Raw genomic sequence first — 25848 nt, 5'->3', positions numbered from 1 at the left:
AAGAAGCAGAAGCCTTCTCATTTGCGCCTGCCAGAAGAGCTGCAAGGCCTCTGCGCTACATTCCTCCGATGTGCTACCTCAGGTGGAGTTAGGGTTTTATATCTGCGTGGCAAGAAGCAGGACCCCTAGCTACATTCCAAGGGAGTCTGGGAAATGTAGTTCTTCCGCTGCCCAGCTTTTGAAGTCCAGAAAGCCAAGCTCTGATGAGATGGGAGACATGTGGAATGAGCCAGTCGCAAGATCTGCCACTGCCCGGCTCTTTTTATTTTATTTTATTTTTTTCTAGTTTGCTTTCTGTTGCTGTGATACAGGCCGTAACTGAAAGCGCCTTGGGGAAGAAAGGGCTTATTTTACCTCATTGGCTGAAGTCTGGCATGGAGGGAAGACAGAGCAGGAAATCAAGACAGGACCCTGGAGGCAGGAACTGAAGCAGAGGCCATGAAGGGGTGTTGCTTGCTGGCTTGTGCTTATGGCTTGTTCAGCCTGCTTTTTTATACGGTTCAGGACCAGTTGCCCAGAGGCAGCACCACCCACAGTGGGATGGATCCTCCCACGGCAATCATTCAATCAAGAAATTGCAGGACAGAATTATCTACAGGTCAATCTGTTGGAGACATTTTTCAATTGAGGTTCCTCTTCCCAGACAACTCTAGCTGTGTCAAGTAGACAAAAAGAAACCACCTGGTATACTGTTCTTATTACGTATCTATTTACCCTTCCCCCCCCCCATACTAAAATTACAAACCACAAATGAGAAATATAGCAACATGTTCCTCCCTCTTATTAAGCAATTATTCCTGGTACGTAAGAAACTACGTGCATCCACTCTCTGAGAGGCAGAGCCTCATCAATAACTTTGTCTTTAAATAATGCTTTTTTCCCCCTCTCCTCTATTACAACTAAGTATCGACACCCTCATATGTGTAGACTAAATTGTGAAGTTAACCACAAGTGAAAAGGGAAAAGAAAAGAAAAAAAAAAGGGAGAGGGAGAAAAATTAAAAGGAAGAAAGTGAAGTCATGAGGCCGTGACTGGTCCTTATAATTTCCTTCCTCCAGGAGTTATGCAACGCTGCCCACACCCTCAGCCAGAAGCTTAAATGATTGGCATCACTGGCCTGACAAGACAGATGACCTAACCTTCCTTCCTACAGGCTCTAAGCATCTTATGACTTGACCTGTGGACCTCCTCCCAACGAGAGACCGGTGGTAAAAGATGAGCTAAGGTCCAAATGTCCCTGTGCCTCCTTCAGTGTATGCCAGAACCTTATCTGCCCAGTTAAGAATAAGAATTAGGCCTCTAAGACAACATAGATGATTGTTTTTCAAATGTGCTGTTTCTTGTGCATATATGATGCGAGGGGGGGGGGGGGTCCACGTATGCCATGGCACTCGTGTAGAGGGCAGAGGACAACACTGGGAGGTCAGTTCTCTCCTTCCACTTTTACATAGGTTCCAGGGGTCACACTTAGGTCGACAGCCATGTATGGCAGGTACTTCCTCAGCTGGGCCATCTTCCTGGCCCAACACACGTAATTTGTTTCTTCCCTTGTTCATTAGGCATGAGAAATTCACAAGGAACAGGTCCGCCTCAATCCCCAGTTCGGCAAGACTGCTCCTGTATTTCATAAGGAAGAGTCCTCATTTTGATAACAAAATTGTTAGAATAAATTACTCTGACTGTCAGGGGCCAGGAGCTGTGGTACATACCTTTAATCTCAGGACTCAGAGCAGGCAAAAAAAAAAAATCTCTGTAAGTTTGAGGGCAGCCTGGCCTATATAACAAGTTCCAGGCCATCCAGGGCTACACAGTGGTATTCTGTCTCAATACACAAAAGCAAAACCAGACAACAACAATAACAAAAACTTGCAGGTGTAGGAAGCCAAAATTTTAGAAATGAATCCTTAGGTTTACCGGTGAGTGACATTCACACTTCATGTGTGTTGGTTCCGAACTCCTGTCGTTTGGTCATGGAAGGTGTACATTGGTACATTCAGACTCATGGTGTCACAGCCTCGTAAGCTGTAGTTTCTCCGGCTGTAGGTTAGCCCGGTGTCCTAACAGCCCATCCATCCACCCCTGGGTGATTCACAACAATGTGAGTTCATTCATTCATGAGTAGTAAAATCTCTGGTTGGAAGAGTGGGTAAAAGGATAGCAGAGAGTTAGGCATTCAAAAGGTCCATATTGATGAAAGGAAAAATTCGACCCAGGGGAACAATAAACCTCTATCTGTAGGAAGCACATGCTACAGTAAGGCAGACTGCTGCCATCTCCTTGGAAATATGTCTGTGCAGTCAACCTGCCACTGGGTGGCTGCTTGACTTTGTAGGACCGGTAGCTAGATCTGGGAAGTTCAGATATTAGTCAACGCAGCAAATATGTTAAGTATTTATGCTTTGATGTAAGTCAGCGCTAATCGAGCCAGTCAACCTTGAACTTTGGTGGAATCTACATTCCTGGCATTATGAAGATTCTTTTTAATGTAACTTTTGTTTTTGTTGTTGTTGTTGGTGGTGGTGGTGGTAGTGGTGGTAGTGGTGGTGGTGGTGGTGGTGGGTGGGGTGTGTGTGTGTGTGTGTGTGTGTGTGTGTGTGTGTGTGTGTGTGTGTTGAGACAGGGTTTCCTTATGTAGCCCTGGCTGTCCTGGAACTCAATCTGTAGACCAGGCTGGCCTGGTCTGCCTGCCTCTGCCTCCCAGAGTGCTGGGATCAACGGTGTGTGTCATCACCGCCTGGCTTGTTATTGTTTTTGAGACAGGGTCTCATTTTGTAGCTCTGGCTGTCTTTGAACTCCCTATATGAACCAGGCTTCTCTTGAACTCATAGATAGAGGAGAAAGGAAGGAAAAAAAGGGAGGGGGAGAAAGGAGAAATGGGGTAAGGAGAGGGAGGGAGAGAGAGAAACCTAGCTGTCTCTGTTTCCCAAGTGCTGGTATTAAAAACATGCACCACCACACCTGGCCTAGTATAAATAATATGTGTATGTATATATGCATGTATGTACAAGCATGTGTGTGTGCATGCACACCTGTGCGTACTTGTGCCATGGTGCATCTGAGGAGATGAGAAGACAACTTTTTGGAATAGCCCTTTAGTTCCATCTTGTTAAGGGGTTTTCATGGCTAAATAGATGGCCTAGTGGGTAAGAGCATATACGGGGGATGCATGAACCTGAACTCGGGTTCTAATATCCACACTGGGAGGCTCACAGCTGCCTATAACTCCAGCTCTAGTGGAATCTTACACCTCTGACCTCCCTCACAGACACCTACGCTCTTGTGCACATATCCACACACACAGACACACGTGCATACAAGTACATTTGTATATCTTTTTTTTAAAGGCAGACTCTCTCGTGTTAATTAGTTAATTAAATTTACCTCCTGACTGAAGTCTCCCTCCCTTCCCTCATCCCAGTCCTTTCCCGACACTTCCCCCACACCCACTCCACCTCCATTTCTCTTCGGAAAAGGGGAAGCCTCCCATGGATAGCAACCAGCCTCGGCATATCAAGTTGCAGTACGACTAGGCACATCTTCTCCTACTGAGGCTACATGAGGCAGCCCAGTTAGAGGGAAAGTGTCCCAAATGCAGGCTGTCAGAGACAGCCCCTGCTCTTGCTCTTAGGAGTCCCACATGAAGACCAGGCTACACAACTGTTACATATGGGCAGAGGGCCTAGGTCTGTCCCATGCATGCTCTCTGGTTGGTGGCTCAGTCTCTGTGAGTCCGTATGGGGCGTGGTTAGATAATTCTGTAGGTTTTCTTGTCATGTCCTTGACTCATCTGGCTCCTACAATCCATCCTTCCCCTCAAGCTCTAACTGCTGTTTGGCTGTGGGTCTCTGCATCTGTAGCCATCAGTTGCTGGGTGAAGCCTCTCTGATAACAGTTAGGCTAGGCTCCTACCTGTAAGTATAACAGAATATTATTAACAGCGTCAAGGATGGGCTCCCTCTCATGGCATGGGTCGCAAGCTGGAGCAGCCATCGGTTGACCACTTTAAGTTTTGCTCCATCTTTACTCCTGTACATCTTGTAAGGCAGGACAAATTGCAGGTGGAAGATTTTTGTGTCTGGGTTGGTGTCCCAACGCCTCCATTGGAAGTCTTGCCTGGTTATAGGAGATGGCTGGTTCAGGCCCCAGATCCTCTATGGCCAAGAGAGACATTTTAGACAAGCCTAATGCACAAACACTTCGGTGTCTGGGGGATGTCTGTTTCGTGCATCTAATTGCAAGAAAGCCGTCTGCCGAAACAGTTTGACAGGTAGCCTCCCATTCCACAGTTATTCACCCACCCTGGACGCAACCTGAAGATGGCCATCTTTCCTCATCACATCTCCTTGACGTAGTCTTGTAATCTTGTTCTCTTCATGTCCTGCCTTGAGCCTGCCTGTGAGTCAATACAGACCCACACCTCAGGACATGAGCTCAAAACTCCAGGAAAAGAAGAAAGAAAGGAAGAAGGAAAGAAAGAAAGGAAGAGAGGAAGAAGGAAAGGAAGGAAGGAAGGAAGGAAGGAAGGAAGGAAGAAAAGAAAAGAAAGAAAAAGGAAAACAGGCCTGGTCAAACACACCGCTGCAAACATAGCACTATGAAAGGGTGGAGTGGTGACAAGAGGACTCTGTGGTTTGCTGTTCACCAGTCTCCTTTCAGGCTCAGTAAATGGCAAGTCCCTGCGATCATCCCTTAAATGAAACTCTAAGTGATCCCTGCCTTATAGTATTTATAGACGGCGGCAGAGCAGAACGCAAGAGCACAGAAAGAAAAGCTATAGGCAACCAGCCATGTTCTGTAGAAGTAAAACGAAGAAACTAGTCATCTCAGGAAAAGTTTCACTTGCGGGGGAAACAAGGAGTAGTAAAAAGAAGACTTCCGGGTTTTGAAGGGTGAAATTTAGCATGTGCGAGAAGAAACAAGATGGAAGGTGCATTCAAGTCGAGGAAACCCTGTGGGCAAAGGGGCGAGAACATGAACAGGCATGAGAAACATCGTAGCCCACTCAGGCGGCTGAGAGGAGGTTCTGTGGAGTGGCTTGTAAGAAACGAAAATTGAGAGTCGGTCACGGTCGTGCACACAGGAGGCAGAGGCAGGCGGATCTCGGTGAGTTCCAGGATAGACAGGGCTGCATAGAGAGACAGACAGTGTCACATAAACCCAGGGTGGGGCTGGGGTAGGGGGGAATGTCCTCACACCTCTGGACACTGACAAGTCCAAGTTTAAAGCATCAGCAAGGGTCCGGCTTTGTGCTTTATGGCTGCCAGCCTTTGGTGAGCCCATACACGACGGGAAAGGCTGGTGGAGTTTCTCCAGCGAGACTACTAATACCCATGATGAGAGCTCTGTTCTCATGACCAGGTCACTTTTCAAATGTCCCCTATTTGCAGGGTTTTTTTTTTTCGCAGAACCTGCTTGAGGTTTACTTAAGACACAGAGATATCTATATTGTGTAAAGCTATTGGCCTTTGCTGGGGCAAGTCTCTCAGCTAGCTCCTGATTCACTGAACTAGCTCCTGATTCACCCAACTTCTCCAGCGTTCCACAGTCTCTCCACATAGTTCTCACTGCTTACCTCCCTGCTCTGGTCTGTCTCCCTTATATCTCCTTTCAGTACCTCCCGGGCTACCAGCATCTTAGTCTGCCAGGAAGTCCCACCCAAACTCCCTAGCCCAGCTCCAGCAGCCAGCTCTTTGTTGTGCAAAAAGCCCCATTCTTTACTCAACTAGAAGCCTGGGGAAGGCCAGCTTCCCCCACTGCAGCTTGCCTTAGTTTTAAAGGCAGGTGAGGAAGTGATATTTACCTATCCTGCTAGCCAGTGTACGGGGCTTCTAACAATTAAGAACACACCTTTTCATAACCAGATAATACAATATTTGTTGGTCACCCCAACAGTTCCCTCTCTTATTAGTCTCATCTAGCCAGACGGTGGTGGCGCACGCCTTTAATCCCAGCACTCGGGAGGCAGAGGCAGGTGGATCCCTGTGAGTTCGAGGCCAGCCTGGTCTACAGGTCTAGGACAGTCAAGGCTACACAGAGAAACCCTGTCTCGAAAAACAAAAACAAAACAAAACAAAGCAAAACAATAGTCTCATCTAGAGGATTTAAGATTTGAATCAGGGGAGACTAAGAGTTCCACCTTAGCTGGGGCTGGAGAGATGGCTCAGAGGTTAAGAGCACAGTCTTCTCAGAGGTCCTGAGTTCAGTTCCCAGCAACCACATGGTGGCTCACCTCCATCTATAACATGAACTGATGTCCTCTTCTGGCCTGCAGGTGTACATGCAGGCAGAGCAATGTATAAATAATAATAACAATGACAATAATAATAATAAATCTTTAAAAAAAAAAAAAAAGAGTTCCACCTCAGCAAATGTGGAGACAGCCAGGCAGTCTACACTGTGGTGCACATCTTTAATCCCAGTACTCCAGAGGCAGAAGCAGGTGGAGCTCTGAGTTTGAAGGCCACTGGTCCAGGCCAGTCAGCGCTACATAGGGAGACTTTGTCTTCAAAATAATAATAGTAGCTATGATAATAATACTACAATGTGCATTAAAATGCTTAGTTGGGGAACATGGCAAAAGGAATGGATGGGTCACACTGCCTTGAAGGTCACCCTGAGCTTTGCATGCACTGAGGAGCCACTGAATGTTTGTGAAAAGGAATAAGAGCTTGTCATGTTTTAGGGGCGTGTCTTGTTATGTACAATGTATGGTGTAAAGATCACAGACTTTGAGGTTAGGCAGACCTAAATTCAAATCTTCCCTTAGTCCCATTAAGCAGAACCACTCTGGGCAAGACACTCAACTTCTATTTTATTCAAGTTCATCAATTCAGACCAGATATGATCAACGAAAGCACTGAAGCTCACTCACGTGGCCCTGCTAGCTCAGTTACAGGAGTTACCCTTATGGCAACGGGCAGGGTCTGTCTTCTCGATTCATGATTGATGTGGGCAGTGTTACTCCCGGGCCAGTGGTCCTCACTAAGGTGATACAGGAAAGCAGGCGGAGAGGCTCTGTCTTCCTTTAGTGATGGACTGCAACATGGAACTGTCAGCTGAGAGAAACCCTTTCCTCCCCAAGCTGCTGTTGGTTACTATGCTTTGCTACAGCGATAGAAACCTAACTAAATCAGTGGCTGGTGAGAATGAGAAGTAATAAGAGCCCAACATAAGTAATGACTGTGGGAACAGAAAGGCATGGACCGACGTTAGACGTTATCTGGTGAGCAGAGGCCAGACTGTCCTAACCTGTATGCAGCAGCACTCAGAACGGTCCTTGATTTTTACGGTACGTGCTTGTCAACACCACACTGTTTATAGGCCAACTTGGTCTACATAGTGATTCAAGGCCAGTCAGTTACATAGTGAGACTGCTTCAAAACATAAAACACATAAATAAATAAATAAACAAACAAACAAACGAAAAATCAAAGCTTAGACCATGCTTGGTGGTACTCAGCTGTAAGGCCAGTTTTTATCAGACAGGAAGCTCAGGAGTTCACAGTTACCCTCATCTACATAATGAGTTCAATGCCAACTTGGGCTAGACAAGGTTCTGTCTCAAAAACCCAAACCCAAAACAGAAAACCCTTATTAGTGAGATAGAGGTTAGAGAACGATTTATATGACATTTTCCCCCTTAAAATTAGTTTTTAAGGCCCACCTTCGCAGTACAGGCGGTGACCACCACTACAGTGAATAAATGTGTGATAGAGAGATGGGAAAGATACAAATAAACAGAGCTGTATGTGCGCTGTGGAGAGAGGTGAAACGGGATGCTACAGGACATGACCCATGACCAAACTAGTGTGAGTGGCCTGCACTGCCATCTGAGGCCATGACAATGTCCTTGTTGGGGCTAGTGAAGAGGGGTCACACTTGGGTCTAGGGTCCTGCTGCAGCCAGGACCTGTGTGGATGTCTCTGGCCCCTGTTACCACTGAGGGCCATGGTCTGGGTTGCCTCTGAGGGCCTTGTCTGAGTCTGTGGGCCTGCAGAAGCCTAGGAGCCATGTTGGTGGTCTGTGCTGTCGCGTGGAGGCCCATGCTCCATGCTCTCACTGACGGTAAAGAGGAAGGAAGCTACTTTTGCAGTGGTGACTATAACAATTGCAGATGCACAGCTGAGAAAGAGGGACATAGAAGGTTTCTATGACAACCCCTACCCCCAACCCTCTACCCCCCAAAAAGTAGCAGTCTAAATAGGAATCCATCAAAGAGGCCTCTTTAAAAGTGTGCTAAGGTTGACCACGACCCCTGGATGGGAGGCCTGGTGGCACTCAGGGAAAGGATAGCAGGCTACCATGATGAGACTTGATACCCTATGAGCATATACAGGGGAGGAGGTCCCCCTCAGTCACAGTCATAGGAGAGGGGAGTAGGGGGAAAGTGGGAGGGAGCGAGCAATGGGAGGATTCAAGGGATGGGATAACAATTGAGATGTAATATGAATAAATTAATTAAAAATATATATGTATATATTTTTTAAGGCAAAAAAAAAAGTGTGCTAAGGATGCTGAAGTTAGCTCTCCACAGTTGATAGCTTCTGGTGGAGGTGCGGGAGGGGAGGATTCAGTTCTATTTAAGGGACAGGCCACTGAGAGTTTGACCGTGCTCCAGTGAGGATGCTCCAGTGAGGATATAGCTAACACAAACCGGACTCTTTTTTTTTTTTTTTAAAGAGTCACAAGGTTGGGGAGAAGACATGGAAGGACTGGGAAATGAGTATGATCAGGGTGCATGTTGTAAAATTCCTGAAGAATCAATAAAAATATGTTGAAAACAAATTAGTTTCAAAACATGATAAAACAGACCTGCACAGACTTAGGAGCAAAATGAGAATGTCATTGGTGACATGGGTGTTTTCCATTAAGAAGGAAGTGAAGCCATGAGTCTGTAGAGCACTGGAAACACTAAGGACCTGTGACTGGCTGTGCGGCTGGTCTCCTGAGGAAGTGGCTTTAAACATCTCCAGGTCAAGGCCTTTCATTTCCCCTTCACAGAAGTATAAAACAGAATTTTCTGAAAGGGATAATCTATTGAATTAGCGTGAGAATTTCCCACTTTGCTCATTAAACCATATTAATGAGCACCATTAAGAGAATTTATCCAGCCGGGTATGGTGGTGCACGCCTGTAATCCCAGCACTCGGGAGGCAGAGGCAGGTGGATCTCTGTGAGTTCGAAGCCAACCTGGTCTACAAAGTGAGTCCAGGGCAGGCAAGGCTACACAGAGAGACCCTGGCTTAAAAAACAGAAAACAAAAAACAAAACGAGAGAGAGAGAGAGAGAGAGAGAGAGAGAACACTTATCCATAACCAGAGTAACTGTAGGCACTGTGATGAAAACTCTCAGGTAAGTGGGGCACAACACAATCTTGCCTCATACAGTGTCAAGTGGGAAGACCCAGTCTAGCCTTACAAATCCCTAATACATTCCACCGAAATCAGATATTGGCTGAGGATTCTGTACCTATGTGAACATGACCCACAGCCTGTGTGTTCAATAGATGTGATTTCTCCAAATACGACACAAACACAAATGGAAAAGTGACTCAACCTCAACCACTCTCCACCTTTTTTGTTTGTTTGTTTTTTGTTGCAAGGTTTCTCACCAATTTGTCTAGACAGAAAGACCCACCTCCAAAAGATCTAACCAAAAGCCCTCTTCTGGTGAAGGTGAGTGTGTGTGTGTGTCTGTCTGTCTGTCTGCATACAACTGTTTGGTATCTTACCAGCCACATATGTCTACTGAGTATCTGAAGCATGGCTGGTGTAAATTAAAGTGTACTGTATTAAAAGAAAGAAAAGAAGAGAGAGAGAGAGAGAGAGAGAGAGAGAGAGAGAGAAAGCCTTAATCCTGGGGTCTCTGGAGGCAGAGGCAGGCAGCTGCTATGGCTGGCAGCATCATTCAGTCATCACTGGGATGACAGACTGCCCTCGGGTTCCTGCCATGTGATTCTCTCCACAGCAGAGTGCACTGCATGGCAACTTGCTTCTTTAAACTTAGCATCTCTCATTAAGACAGAAGTTCCAATTTTAGCTTACAGTCACATACATGTGAACAAGTGCTTCCTCTTTTTTATGTTGTGAACAATTAGGAGCAGTTTCATGTCCCCACGCTCTCAGATGAAAGATATTACCCAAGCTTATAAAGACCAGGAGGCCAAGCCCATAGTGTTATCCTCACAATAAGACACTACTTTAGGATTAAAAGTTAAGGAAAAGTATCACAGTGGTACCCAAACTCTCTGTTTTAGGGCCATTTTGTTTTATATGTATTTATTCATTCACTCACTTTTGATGCAGGGTCTTACTTTGTAGCTTGTGATCTTCACTCCCTCCACTGTTAGGGTTTAAAAATAAATAGAATGACACTCAACAGATCTGATATGGAGAGATTTATTATAGACGCATGGGGAGAGAAAAAGAGAGGAGTTAGAGCCTGAGTGGGCCATGAGGCTAGAGAGACAGAGACAGGGAGGCAGAGAGACAACAAGGGGGCAGGGCAAGGGGTGCCCTTAGAGAAAGGGCAAGAGAGAAGGGCAAGAGTAAGAGAGGGACAGGTGGTGGCTTTGGCCTTTTATTGTCTGGCAGACACCTGGTGGTGGGCAGGCTATGACGTCAGAGGTTGCTAAGCAACTAGAGGCAAATCAGATTGTCTAACGGACTAGCAGATCTGCTGGTGAGTGACCATCCTCTTCCTTGGTGTTGGGACCGTAAGTCTGTACCATCATATCCAGCTCACATTATGTTACTTTAGTTAATGTCTTTTAGATATCTAGAAGAGAGGGGGGAAATAACAAAAATGTCCTGGTTTTCTTTCCCTTCCTTTCCTTTTTCTCTTCAAGACAGAAACTCACTCTGTAGCTCTGGCTGGCCTGGAACTCACTATGTTGAACAAGCTGACCTCAAACTCACAGAGATCAGCCTGCCTCTGTATCTCCAGTGCTGTGCTCAAAGGCAAGCCCATTTTCTTTTTGTTGTTGTTTGTTTGTTGTTCTTGTTTACAACCCTGGATGTCCTCTGTAGTATCTGAATCATGGCCAGTGCACTATATATATATATTTTTTTTCAAGTCTTTAATCCCACCAGTCCAGAGGCAGAGGCTCCCTGAACTCTCTCTACTGATAAGGCTTGTCTCAATCTCAGAGATCCTCCTGCCTGTTATCATTAAATAAATAGAGTGACGGAACAGATCTGATATGGAGAGACTTATCTGAGGGAAAGGAAGTGGAAAGGAGTCGGGACCTGAGTGGCCATGAGGGGAGAGAGAGACTGAGAGACAGTGAGAGTGAGGGAGGAGGAAGGGGGTGCCCACCCATGTAGAAAGTGCAAGAAACGTAAGAGCGGAGAGCAAAATAAAGACACAAGAGAAAGACGAAGGGACAGGTTGGCCCCTTTTTAGTCTGGCACACATGTGAAGGAGGCAAGGGCTGACATCAGAGGTTGCTAAGCAACCTAGAGGCAGGCTGCTTATATACCAACACTGCCTCTGCCTCCCAAGTGTTGGGATGCAGGGCCTGTGCCACCACAGCCTGGCTGGGCAGCCCAGTTATGTTGTTGTTTCTTTTGTTTTGTTTCATTTTGGTTTGGGTTTTTTGTTGTTTGTTTGATTGTTTTTGTTTTTTGTTTTTTGTCTTTCAAAACAGGGTTTCTCTATGAAGCCTTGGCTGTTCTGGACTCACTTTGTAGACCAGGCTGGCCTCAAATTCACAACAATCCACCTGCCTCTACTTCCCTGAGTGCTAGGATTAAAGGCGTGTACCATCACAGTTTTTTTTTTTAATAGAAGTCATTTTCCTTTTTTTCTGAAGGTATTTCTTTCGTGTGTGTGTGTGTGTGTGTGTGTGTGTGTGTGTGTGTGTGTGTGTGATATGTGCCCACATATACACTTGTGTACATGTATGAGGACATACATGTGTGTGCCTGTGTGTATAGGCCTGAGATTGATGTTGCACAGGGTCTCTCATCTGAACCTAGAGCTTGCTGAGATAGCTACTCTGGATAGCCCACTTCCTGCAGTGATCCAGTCAACACCTTCTGCCTTCTACCCAGAGCTGGCATTCCAGGCAGGCTGCCATGCCCACGCAGCATCTGTGTTAAGTTCTGAGGACCCAATATCTGGTCCTTACTTTTTATGCTTATGTGGCAAGCACTTTAATCACATCTCTACAGGCCTAGACATATGTTTCCTATGTAGTACAACATCTTGTTGTCACATTTTTAAAGCTATTTTATTGGGTTCTTATATTCTTCCAACCCATATTCCACCCTAATCCATTCCAACCCCCCAACACTAGGTAGGAGAAAAGAAGGTTAGAGGAGAAAGAAGGTATAGGCCTCTTTAGACTACTTCTGACGGGGATGTCAAGTTCCAAAGGGCAAGTCCAATCTTTGTAGTCAGAATATCCAGCAATCCAGTAATAGTAAACCATAAATCCAGTAAATGGAACATGAGGAACCAGCAGCAGTGGGGACAGCAGCAGGGGCAGCAGCAGCCACCATAGGCCCTCTCAGAGCTCTCCCATTTATACCTTCCCAGAGTCCCCAGAATTAAACTATCTGCAGCTGGCAAAAAAAAAAAAAAAAAAAAAAAAAAAAAAAAAAATCACACCACTCCTACAGCACAAGATAATCACAGTTATCAGCTGTGGACAAACTGAAGCAGCTCCATACCTCACACCTGGCATTAAAACAAAAGCATATTTACATAACATAACTTTTTTGGTTTGTTTTGTTTAAAGAAACCACAATTCTCCCCACAAATATCAGATTGTAGGAAACACTGGCCAGTGCAAGTCTCAAGCATCACTGGCAAGCAATGTGTCTTCCATCTAGGAACTAAAACCCAGAAGTAAGATCTGGAAATATGCAACAATGTTGGTGGCATCAACTACCTTCGGGGAACAGGTCCTGATACCCAGAGAGTCTGGCAGCAGCACAGAAAAACACGTTTACTAGCCCCACAAGAGAAGTGGTACTTGATTGCCCTAATCTCAGAAGTTCAAAGAACTTCCAGTAGAAGGCCAGAGAAAATAGAACCTGTTTTAAAAGAAAAACAAAAAGATGTTCCCCTCTCCTGTCTATGGCAATAATAATAATAATAATAATAATAATAATAATAAATATATATATATATGGGAACCTAGTAATTAGGCAGCAATTGAATCACACATTGCCAGGTTCTTATATAACGAATTTCATTGTGTGCTATACTGGTGAAAACTTTGCTACAGGAACAGACCTTTAAGTGTTTCCTACAACTAGCATCTGAACAGCAAAACTAACAAGTCTACTTATCATGGCCAAATTTCCCATAATTAGTTACAACAAGTCAATATTCAGCAGATCAAGCACCCCCAGTGGGCCATTGTTCCCCATGGATACAGTGGCTCCAGACAGGAAGACCTAGACCTATAATCATCCTCAAAATCAGATGCCTAGAGGCCAACATAAAAGTATACTCAATAACAGCCTGGGCAATATGTGCTCACTAGACCTATCCTACCACATCAGGCCCTGAATATTCCACATAGCTGAAGTACAAGAGTAAGACCTTAAAACCAACTATATGAACATACTAGAGGTCCTCAATAAGGAAATGAGTAAATCCCTTAATGAAATGCAGTAAAGCAAACAAACAAACAATTGGAGGAAATTAATAAACCCCTTAAAGAAATCCAGGAAAACACAAACAAGACTTTAAAATGGAAATAGAATCAATAAAGAAAGGACAGAGTGAGGGAATTCTGGAAATGAAAAATTTAGGAAATCAAACAGACATTACAGAAACAAGCTTCGCCAATAAAATACAGAGATGGAAGAGAAATGGGTACATCAGTCAAAGAAAACCTTAAATCTAAAAAAAGCTACTGACACAAAACGTCCATGAAATCTGGGACACAATGACAAAACCAAGCATAAGAATAGTATGAACAGAGGAAACAAAAGAATCCCAGCTCAAAATTTTCCTAACCTAAAAAGGGAGATGCCTACTGAGGTACAAGAAGTATATAGAACACGTCTTTAATACCAGCACTCAGGATGCAGAGACAGACAGATCTCTGTGAGTTCGAGGCCAGCTTGGTCTACAAAGTGAGTCAAGAATAGCCAGGGCTACACAGAGAAACCTTGTCTCAGAAAAGAAGAAAGAGGAGGAGGAAGAAGAGGAGAAGGAAGAGGAGGAGGATAAAGAGGAAGAGGAGGAAGAAGAGGAGGAGGAGGAGGAGGAGGAGGAGGAAGAAGAAGAAGAAGAAGAAGAAGAAGAAGAAGGAGAAGAAGAAGAAGAAGAAGAAAAAGAAGAAGAAACACCAAGTAGGCTGGTCCAGAAAAAAAAGTCCCTTCACCACATAAAAAAATCAAAACTCTAAACATACAGAACAAAAAAGAATATTAAAAGCTTCAAAGAAAAATGATCAAATAACATATATAATTACACCTAACTTCTCAATGGACACTCTAAAAGCCAGAAGGGCCTGGAGAGATGTGATACAGATTGTGAGACCACAGATGCCAGCCAGTCCAGACTACAATACCCAGCAAAACTTCCAATAACAATAGCTAGATAAAATAAGATATTCTATGATAAAGTCAAATTTAAACATCTATATACAAATCCAGCAGCACAGAAGGTGCTAGAAGGAAAACTTCAACCTAAAGAGTTTTATCTCCAACCATGAAATCAGTAATCTCACACCAGCAAAATTAAAAGAAGGGAAATATACACATACACATTTACACGTACCCTCACACATATAACTCCACCACCAGCACCACCACTACCAGCAGTGCTGTGGTGTATGCCTTTAATCCCAGCACTAGGGAGGCAGAAGCAGGCAGATCGCTGCAAGTTTGAGGCCAGCCTGGTCTACAAAGTGAGTCTAGGACAGCCAACGCTACACAGAGAAACACTGTCTTAAACAACAAAACACAAAAACAAAAACAAAACAACAATAAAATAACAAGAATTAACAATGATATCTCTCAATATCAAAGGTCTCAATTGTGGAGGAATGTATTGTGTGGATGTAGCACCTGTCACTGTCAACAGAGAGTTGATTGGCCAATCAGCTGGGCAGAAGGACAGGAAGTGGAAGGTGGGACTTCCTGGTAGGGAAAAAGGAACTCTGGGAAGGGAACTCCTTTCTCTAGGAGACAAGGAGGAAAACAGACATTTTTTGCGGACAATGGGAGGATAGCTGGCTGCATGGCTCGGTAAGGCAAGGTGGGTGGGTTAACCTAGGTGAGATAGAGTCTTCCCAGCTAAGGCCTCAGTTTTGAAATTTTAAAAGGTCTTAGCATCTTTATTTTTATGGCTTAAAGTCTGCCCTGGGGCCTAGGTTTTTTCTTCACCAGGAGATGCAGCCCATCATCTATACTCAATTCCCCAATAAAGAGACACAAACTAACAGAATAAATATGAAAAAGAAAGAAAGAAAGAAAGAAAGAAAGAAAGAAAGAAAGAAAGAAAGAAAGATCCAGCCTTCTGCTGCATATAAGAAATAGAACTCAAATCAAGGATAAAGGGTAAAGGGTTGGGAAAAGATATTCCAAGCAAATGGACCAAAGAAGCAAGCTTGTGCCACCACTTTAATATCTAACAAAATAAATGTCAAACCAAAACTAATCAAAAGAGATAAGGAAGGACACTTAATACTCATCAGAGGAAAAATCCACCAAAAGATGACGTTTCAATTCTTAACATCTATGCCCCGAACACAAGGGCACCCTTATTTGTAAAACACGACTACAGCTAAACCACATATTGATCCTCACATAGTAGGAGGCTTCAATACCCAGCTCTCACCAATGGAAAGGTCATTCAGGCAAAAACCAAAGAGAAATGCTGGAGCAAACATGCATTATAAGCCAAATAAGCCTAACATATTTCAACCAAAAACAGAAGAATATACCTTCTTCTCAGCACCTCATGGAAGCTTCTCCAAAACTAACCACAGACTCAGACACAAAGCAAGTATCAACAGATATAAGAAAATTTAAAATAATTTTCTGCATATTATTAGACCACCATGAATTAAAGCTGGATATCAACAGGAACAGAAACAATAGAAAGCTTAAAAATTCATGGAAACTGAACAACTCTACTGAATTAAAAATGGATCAAGACAAAAATAAAGAAATTAAAGACTTTTTAAAATTTAATGAAAATGAATACACAACATACTCAAACTTACAAACACAATGAAAGCAGTGTTAAGAGGAAAGTTCATAGCACTAAGCACCTACATAAAGAAACTGGAAAGATCTCATGCTAGCAACTTAACAGCACACCTGAAAGCTTTAGAATAAAAAGAAGTGAGCACACACAAAAGGAGTAGACAATAAAAGATATTCAAGCTGAGTGCTGAAAACAATAAAATAGAAACAAAAAGAACAATACAAAGAATCACTGAAAGTTGGTTCTTTGAGAAAACCAACATAATAGACAAACCATTTTCCAAACTAACTAAAAGACAGAGAAAAGATATCCAAATTAACAAAATGTAAAACAAAAATGGGGACATAACAACACACATGGATGAAATCCGGAGAATCATAAGGACATAATTTTAAAACTTGTACCTCACCAAATTGAAAAGTTAATACTTTTCCCAATAGATAACATTTACTAAAGTTAAATCAAGATTATATTTAAAAAAAAAAATAGAAGCTGTCATTAAAAGTCTCCCAACCAAAAAAAAAAAAAGGGGGGGAGGGGAGTGGGGCCAGGGCCACATAACTTTAGCACAGAATTCTACCAGACTTGCAAACAAGAGTTGAAACCAATATTCCTCAAATTATTCCACAAAATAGAAACTGAAGAAATGTTGACAAATTCATTTTATGATGCCACAATTAACCTGATATCCAATCCACAGAAAGATTCAACAAAGAGAATTACAGACCAATTTCCACCAATTAATGTATATTCAAAAATTGTCAATAAAATACTCACAAACCAAATCCAAAAACACATCAAAAAGATTATCTACCATGACCAATTAGGATTCATCCCAGAGGTGCAGGAATGGTTCAACATATAAAAATCAGTCAATGTAACCCACTGTATAAACAAACTATATGATCATCTCATTAGATACAGAAAAGGTCTTTGACAAAAATTCAACACCCTTTCATTATAGGAATATCATATAGAAAAAATTAGGAGGTCTGGAGAGACTGCTCAGAGGTTATGAGCCTTAGCTGCTGTTGCAGGATATTTAATCCCATTGTGAACCTCAAGACTGTAAACTGTGAAAACTGGTTTCTTGTTTGTTCAGCCCTGGCACATACCTTTAATCCAAGAACTTTTTGTTTATTATAAACAAGTGATTATGGTGTGTTTCAGCAAGCCCTAGCACACAGCTTTAATACAAGAGCTTTCTGTACACAGGATTTAATAAAGTTAAACCTAGGTCAAGAGGCATAGCAAGAAACCAGCTGACAGGGATTAAAGAGTAGGAGAGACTTTAAGTTAAGGGGTATTTATGACAGTGTTGATAAGAAGAAGGGGCTTTTGAACTTTGAGCTAGTAAGTTCTTTGGCTTTTAGCTCTTCAGTTTTTCCTTCTGGGAGTCAGCTGAGCTAGTGAGCTTTTTGGGGTTTTTTTTTTCCTTCTTCTTCTTCTGAGACATGAACTAAGTATGAAGGTCAGCTGGGTGCTTTCCTTGCCTCTCTGAGCTCACAGGTTTTCACCCCTGTATCTGGATCCTAAGTCTTTATTGGTAAAATCAAACATTTGGGATTTTCATTTTTTTAAACAACAAGCTGCTCTTCCAGAGGTCCTGAGTCCAATTCCCAGCAACCACATGGTGGTTCACAATCATCTGTAATGGGATCTGATGCCCTCTTCCAGTATTCATGAAGACAGAGCACTCATGTACATAAAATACATAAACAAATCTTTATTTAAAAAAAGAAATACTGCTCTTCAACAATAGAACTATTATTATTCTCAAATATTTCTGATACATTGGTATACTGTACATTGATACAAAAAGGATTAACTTGGCATATATTAGTATAGATTTTTTATATTGATACAATATTAAAGTAACTTTTGATACACATAATTTATCTATGTTTCAACTCTTTTGTCAGTATTGTGCCTATACAACTCAATTAAAATTTCAATGTAAAATTCTAGTCTTTTTAAAAGCTACAATTAAAAACTGCTTAGGATAATTAAGTAATGCAGATTAACAGTCAGACATCTAAACTCATGGTCATGTCAGATAACTAGTATAGTTTATCACAGAAGTATACATCCTAGGTTAAGAGATAGTTAGAAAGAAGTAACATTTGCCTATTCAGATTTACTATAGGTAGATAGGCAATAATTTTATACTATATAAATGTATATAGATAGATGGTTTTCAAAAACCTCAGGGACCTACAGAACATGGCATTTAAAGACTTTTTTTAAAAATTATTTTAAGGCTTTTCTGGCAATGAAACATGTCAGCTCCTGGAAGCATCTCCAGTCTACCTCAAAGAAGGACTGATATCAACAAACCTCCATTAGGAGATGTCTTCAAATGTGGCAAGGTAGCCACTGGGCAAAGAAATACCCAATTCCCTCGGCATACAGAATGCTTTCCAAAATGGGCAGACGTGGACGGGGAAAGGAAGTCAACTACCAAGCTCTGCCAAGATAAGGTAAGCAAGTCCTTCAGAGTTCCTACTTCACAAATATGTCTGTCAAATATTCTGGGCCAGAAGGCTGAAGATGATGCTCCAACATTTTAGAGAAATTCTGGGGAGCTGTCCAGGCAGCCAGCTGTCTCTGTCATTTCTATAGTTTTGGAAGCTGCTTGCCTGCACTTCCTGCTAACTCAGATAATATTTACTTTTTTCTCAAGTCTCTGATGAAGTTAAACACTAACTAGTCTCACAACTAGGCTTAAGTTGTTTAGGATTTAGAAAACGTTTTAAAAAGATATTTTTTTAGGTCTAAATAAAAGTGTTAGGTTGTTAACTACAAGCTATGCTGGAAAATAATTTGGGTATTAAATTCTGAGCTTATCAAGACAGAATAGATAATGTAATACTTTCTCCAAAGGAGCCAAGTATGGATGGGCTAGGCATTGTAAATGTAACTGTTACATGATAGTTTTCACAATTGTTTCTGGTTTTTGTTTTGTTTTGTTGTTTTTTTTATTTTCTGAGACAAGGTTTCTCTATGTAGCCTTGGCTGTCCTGGACTCACTTTGTAGACCAGGCTGGCCTCACAGAGATCTGCCTGCCTCTGCCTCCCAGAGTGCTGGGATTACAGTTGTGTGCCACCAATGCACCCAGCTTCAAATTTGTTCATACTGTATATAGTTTATTGTTATAAGAGAAAGAGCCTTTTTATTTAGAGAAAAAAGAAAAAGAAAAAAAAAGAATTGTTGGGGTTGGTCTGGGACTGCTCATGTATTTAATTGTTTATTACTGGCTCCTCAAGTTCTGGCTACACCACAGATGCGCACATCCTCACATACACCAAGTGATACTGTGTAACTTTGCTCCCCAATCATCCCTGATTGGTTAATAAATTTGCTGACAGCCTGGACTGGGAAGAAGAAAGGTAGGTAGAACTAAGGTTTCCAGGCTTTGTGGGGTGGGGGGTGTCTCAGGAGGACTATGAGAAGAGGAGGACAGAGAAGAGACAGAGACAAAGAAGAGACAAGAGGTCACTATGGGGTAACCAGAAGCACGTGAGGACAGGCTTGATGGAACAGAAGCAGCCCAAATGGAATATGTGTAAGCATTTGGGATTTTGGATGGGAAGCTGACAAGATAGCTTAAAGAGTTGATAGCTGCCCAGCTCTAGTGCTTTAAGGCTTATTACAAATCTAACAAGTTTCTATGACTTTTATTTGAAAAATAATTGGTTTATGGATAACTGCTGCCATAATAATTTCCTGTATTAATTAATATATAGAATAATTAATTATTTTCACATTTCATGATAAAAGTATTAGAGAGACTAGGGATAAGGGGCATACCTCAGTATAATAAAGACAATTACAGCAAGTCTATAGCCAACATCAAATTAAATGGAGATAAATTCAAAGCAATTCCACTAAAATCAGGAACAAGACAAGGTTGTCTATTCTCTTCATATATATTCAATATAGTGCTTGAAACTCCAGCTAGAGCAATAAGGCAACTGAAGGAGATCAAGGGGATACAAATTGGAAAGGAAGAAGTCAAAGTATTGTTACTTGCAGATGATATGATAGTATATGTAATTGACCCTAAAAACTCTACCAGGGAATTCCTACAGCTGATAAATACTTTCAACGAAGTAGGTGGGTACAAGATTAACACCCCCCCCCAAAAGTGACAAATGGACTGAGAAAGTAACTAAGGAAACATCTTTCACATTAGCCTCAAATAATATAAATTATCTTGGAGGTAACTCCAACCAAACAAGTGAGAAACTTATATGGTAACAACTTCAAGAAATTGAAAAAGACCAGAAGATAGAACGAACTCCCATGCTCCTGGATCTGTAAAGACCTTTCAAGGTATATGTTGAAATTTTGATGAGAATTACTTTGAATCTGAGGATTGTTTTTATAGGATGACTGTTTTTCCAGGTGTTTCTCTCACCCTGGGGGAGGGGAGAGTCCCAGGCAGAGTCATACTCTGTAGCATAGGCTGATCTTGAACTCAGAGCAACCCTTCTGCCTTAGTGTCCCTAACGCTGGGCTTGGAAACCTGGACCGTCCTGCAGAGACTTGTTTGGTTATTTATGCAGGCTGGTGTGTTTGCAATGCGTTATCTGTTTTATTTTCTGTACATCTTTGCTCCTACCACACGTGTATGACCTTAAAAATCGCCACAAGCCGTGACAGTGAGACAGGAAGACATTTACAGGAAGACCCGAAGCCAAACTTCCTAAGCGCTCTCCACTCGGGCCTGTCCCTCCAGCTCCACAGAGAGCACGCTCCTGTTCTGACTTCAAAGTTCCGTTATATAAAAACAAAGCTGAACCTCTGTCTGCTCAACAGGAACAAGCTAATTCTGCGTGTTCCCAGCATCACGATACCAAAAATAAACCAAACACTTCAAAAATCCCTGTCTCTGTTTCATCAGAATTTGATGTCACTTTTTTGTTAGCGCACAAAAAGCAAGCCATATAACAAGAAACTGAGTCGGGGCTAAACTGAATCTGGTTAAACTCTTATCTTTTTTCCTTAAGTTCCAAGCTCAAATGAGCATCATGAGCAAATGCAAATGTGATGAAGTGAAACAATAGAAAAATCTATATGAGTTAGGGAGAAATTGAGTCACACAGTAGAAAAACAGTAGGAAATAGTGGCCGCGAACTCACTGTCCTTAGATCCAGGACCCCAATCACCTGGAAATGAGACTTAGGTGTGTTGACAATGGTACCCTAGTGAGCCCGTGGCTCTGTTGCACTAGTTAATAATCCTATTGAAGAGTAGCAGGCAAAGAACCCTGGGTCGCTTACTTTATCTTCCTTCATGAACTATGTCCTCCAAACTCCACGCCTGAAGTTGCTTTGAAATTCAAATCAGAGCCTAAGACTTAACACAGTCATTAAAAAAAAAAGTGGCTTTTTTTTTCTCTCCTTCAGCTTCATGTTGATTCAAAGAAAAGGAATAAGTTATGCAGACTTTTAAAACAACGTATTAAGGCTAGAGAAACGGCTCTGGGGGTAAAGTGCTTTGCTCCGTGCAAACCTGAGGGCCTACGTTTTGGACTGTACTAAGCCTGATGAGGAGGAGGTCCATGCCTGGAATCCTGGCCCCAAAAGGCAGAGGCAGGAGAGCTGGGGGGAGAGGATTTGCTGGCCAGAGTCAAGCAATAGAAGCGCTCCAGGCAAAGGAGACACACTCTACCACAAGATGAGGTAGAGTTCGTCAACCAAAGAGACACCATCTTGCCCTTTGGACTGCACATGCCCACATGCAGGTGTCTGCACGCTCATGTACACATGGACATATATACACTCAACACACACTCACCATATATGTATATATCTGCACAGACAAATGCACTTACATACACAGGAACATATACATAAGTGTACATACTCAGAGGATGGAATTTTTTTTATTATTATTAAAATCGGGCCAATGAGATGGCTCACTGGTTAAAGGTACTTGTCAAGCATGACCACCAGAGTTTGATCTCTGGTACCCGCATGATGGAAGGAGACAAGTGACTCCTGAAAGTTGTCCTCTGACACCCCCTCACACATGTGTCAAGGCACATGCATGGCCACATTGATACATGTGATTTTAAAATAAAAGTTAAACTAACTTTTTTGGCAAAGCCTAATTTTTTTCTTTAAGAATTTTTAATATCTGTTGACTTTAATACTTTTTTGTTAATCTTAACATTTTTGCTTCTGGACAATAAATTTAAAATAAAAATAGAAGTAGGAACATTATCTAAGGCAGTCTAAACAGAACATACAACCTCTGTATGTAGCTTACATGTCAATGTGGTCACCCTGAACAGTTTGTTCGCAAAGATGGATGGGCCTGACCTGTGTACAAGAGTTTGGAAAGTCTATGCCAGGGCTGTGAATACACTTTATGTGTACCTGTGTGACTCTAGCATACACACACACACACACACACACACACACACACACACACACTCACACACACACACACACACACCAGCTAGGGAATCGTTTCTGATTTTATCCTGGCCCAGACAGCGCGAAACACCACCAGAGAGAGCCATTGTTACTTTCACCATTGTGACAACCTTGTCATTGTTTAAGCCACTTTACAGATGTGACCGCTAAGGCCAGAGGCTTAATCTGCCCAGTGTCCTGGTGAGGTGCGTAGCAGAGCTACAATTTTAACAGATACGTCTCTTTTCAACTTCCTCTTCAATGTTTTCCCCAAATTACTACTAAGCGCCACTAAAGACCACTTTAAAGACTGGACAGGACAGTGAACTTCTAAGAATAAAAGCAAACAAACACTAAAGTCCCTCTAACCAACATCCTTCATTTGCTTCTAACAGAGTAAAGAGTTACATTTTTTGTCAGGTTTCCAAAAGGGCCACACCAGAAAAAGGCCGGCGTAATAAACATTTAGGCAAAACAGAAAACTTTAAAGAATTTAAAAACAAACCATGGATAATGCTTAGCCATGGTGAAGTGTCTGAGAGTGAACCTAGGTCAGAGGATAAACAGGCCCAAGGCTACAGCTCTGAGAGCTTTACAGGCTGGGCAAGTTCAGCCTTACCCCCATTGGTGGATACACAGTAGAAAATATGAACATAAAAATCTACGGGGTAGAATTTACCAAGCTTAATTTTCTTATTTTGTATTAGGAAAACAATAGTCATATTGAGCAAACCTTTTTTTTTTTCCCTTTTTCCTTTAAAAAAAAAAAGGTTTATATATGCATGAGTGCTCTAGCTGCACATACACCTGCAGGCCAGAAAAGGGCATCAGATCCCATTATAGACGGTTGTGAGCCACCACGTAGTTGCTGGGAATTGAACTCAGGACATCTGGGAGAATAGTCAGTGCTCTTAACCTCTGAGCCATCTCTCCAGCCCTGAGCAAGCTTTTAAACTACACACCTTGTAGAAGCCTGTTATAAGTTTACCATCCGATTCTCCTGCTATACGCTTTTCCTTAAGAAACTAAGTTTTTTAGACTGATTTTATGTGCAGGGGTGTTTTGCCTTCATGTATGTAGTGGTTACCTGGAAATAAAGTTCCAGATGGCTGTGAGCCCCACATGAGTGCTGGGAACTGAACCTGTGTCCTCTGGAAAATCAACCACTGAGCCATCTCTCCGTCCTTCAGAATCCATTTCTTAGACATAGTCCTTACACCCTCGTAATGGTGAGATTCTAATTTATTGTAATGTATATGTGCCTTTAGAAAAGACTGTTCTAATAAATTTTGGGTGAGTGTCCACATGAGCATACAGTCTCCATAATATATTATGACACTTGCTGCCACTTGGGAAATTCACTTTTATGAATTCTACAGAAAGAACTAGCCCTCTTCAACAAAGTTGTAGTTCATGTGGTAAGACACTCCAGTCTGGATTGTGAGGACACAGGACTTGAGATTTCATCTTAATTCTCCCCTGAAGTAGTCACAGCATTCTAAAATGAACGTTTTGCATTTAAAGTAAGGGTCATGTATAAAGCCACTTAAAAACACTGATTGTTCTTAAATCAAATCTCTTTCTCACCCTCTGTTAAATTCACTTTTAAAGGTCCAGAGACTCAAAGTCAGCCCCAGTGATGGCCATTTGTGATCCTGCACACAGATGAAGCAGGGGCAGTGTGAGTTTCAGGCCACCTTGGCCATACAAATAGACCATTTTAAAAAAGAAAACCAGAAAGAGTGACCCATGAGGGGGTTCCATGGGTGTCCTGCAAGTGTGTGGACCTGAGTTTGTTCCCTTTGCATTGTGGTTGATTTTAATGTCAACTTGCCACAGATCAGTATCACCTGAGGAGGGAGCCTTACATGTGAAGGCCACCCTACCTGTGTGCAGCATTGCCAGGTAGCAGTTTAGACATAAGGGGGCGTGACAGACTGAAGATCTCACAACTTCTGCTTGTTAACCTTTTTTCCTCCCTCACTGCTGAGTTAATCTGCCCCTCTGCTGCTGCTGATTCCTTTGCTGGTATCAGAACCAGTGTTTCAAGCTTTCACTGTGGACTAAGGACCCCTGGCTTCTGTCCCAGATTGGGACTGCCGCGGGACCCAGTCCTATGGCCTGGGCAAGTGAGTGTGGGTTGTTGGGCCATGGTGGAGCTACAAACACTGTGGAGGCCTCCGGCATCTCGGTTTGAATGAATACTGGGTTCTCGGATCTCAAGTGTGATTCTGTCTTGAGTATAAGTATAGGATGTGTATGTATATGTACATGTTATGTGTATTCACCCCACTGGTTCTGTTCCTCTAGGGCTTGCTGACCAATGTAATATGTAAAGATGGAAGGGTAGTTTCACAAAGCTGTTCTCTGACCTCCATATGTAATGCTGTGGCACATGTTCCTACATACACACGCCATCTCCCCACCCCCCCCCACACACAACACACACACACACACACACACACACACACACACACACACACACACACCCCAATAATAAGTTTTTTTGGTTTTGGTTTTTGGTTTTTCGAGACAGGGTTTCTCTGTGTAGCCTTGGCTGTCCTGGATTCACTTTGTAGACCAGGCTGGCCTCGAACTCACAGTGATCCACCTGCCTCTGCCTCCCAAGTGCTGGGATTAAAGGCGTGCGCCACTGTGCCCAGCAATAATAAGTGTTTTGAAAGAAGTAAAAGAGAGGTGGGGATCAGGGTGAAACATGCAAAGGAACCAGCATTCTTCATTAACCATGCCAACAGCTGCCACCAAAGCCATGTCGAGCTCTGCACTGTAAAATTTCCTTGATTTCTATTACCTTGCTTTTAAATTCTTAGTACTGATTTCTTATGTAACTTCCTTAATATCTTTCACCTCATTTTTGAAAGAAAATGAACATCCTAGAACTCCTTCTTGACTGTTCTCTAGCGTAGCTTTATTGTCTGTATGGATGTTGTTTTACAATTTACTCTTTTTCCTTATAATAATTTCATGTTACATTTTTGATGTGAATTTATTTTTCCTGGACTTTACGAAGAAAGCGCAATTCAGATAGGATCAACAACCTTGTTTAAAAAAAAAAAAAAGCTAGGTTTGTAGAATTGCTTCAACAGTTAAATGCAAGTGATGCCCTGAAGAGGACCCAGGTTCGAGTCACACCTAGGGGCTCAAAATTCTCTGTAACTCCAGTCCCAAGTGTGCTGAAATCCTCCTAATCATGAAGGACACCAGCACATATTCATACACATAAAA

At 42.4% G+C, this 25848-nt stretch overlaps 1 protein-coding gene across 1 annotated transcript in view; it reads left to right on the top strand.

Moving 5' to 3' along the window:
• The first annotated feature begins 10644 nt into the window (after positions 1-10644).
• The window catches only part of KPNA4 (karyopherin subunit alpha 4), a 95820-nt gene continuing 80616 nt past the window's right edge, over positions 10645-25848 (top strand). The window contains exons 1-2 of the mRNA XM_084768735.1: positions 10645-10680; positions 18437-18656. Coding sequence (XP_084624861.1) covers positions 18456-18656 — 201 coding nt within the window. The 5' untranslated portion in view covers positions 10645-10680; positions 18437-18455. The remainder of the gene's footprint in view (positions 10681-18436; positions 18657-25848) is intronic.

The sequence above is a fragment of the Acomys minous genome (assembly GCF_964271855.1).
Source record: "Acomys minous genome assembly, chromosome: 19".
Taxonomy (NCBI): Eukaryota; Metazoa; Chordata; class Mammalia; order Rodentia; family Muridae; genus Acomys; species Acomys minous.
Note: the sequence above shows the minus strand (reverse complement) of the source record. Positions and strands in the feature narration are given on the sequence as shown.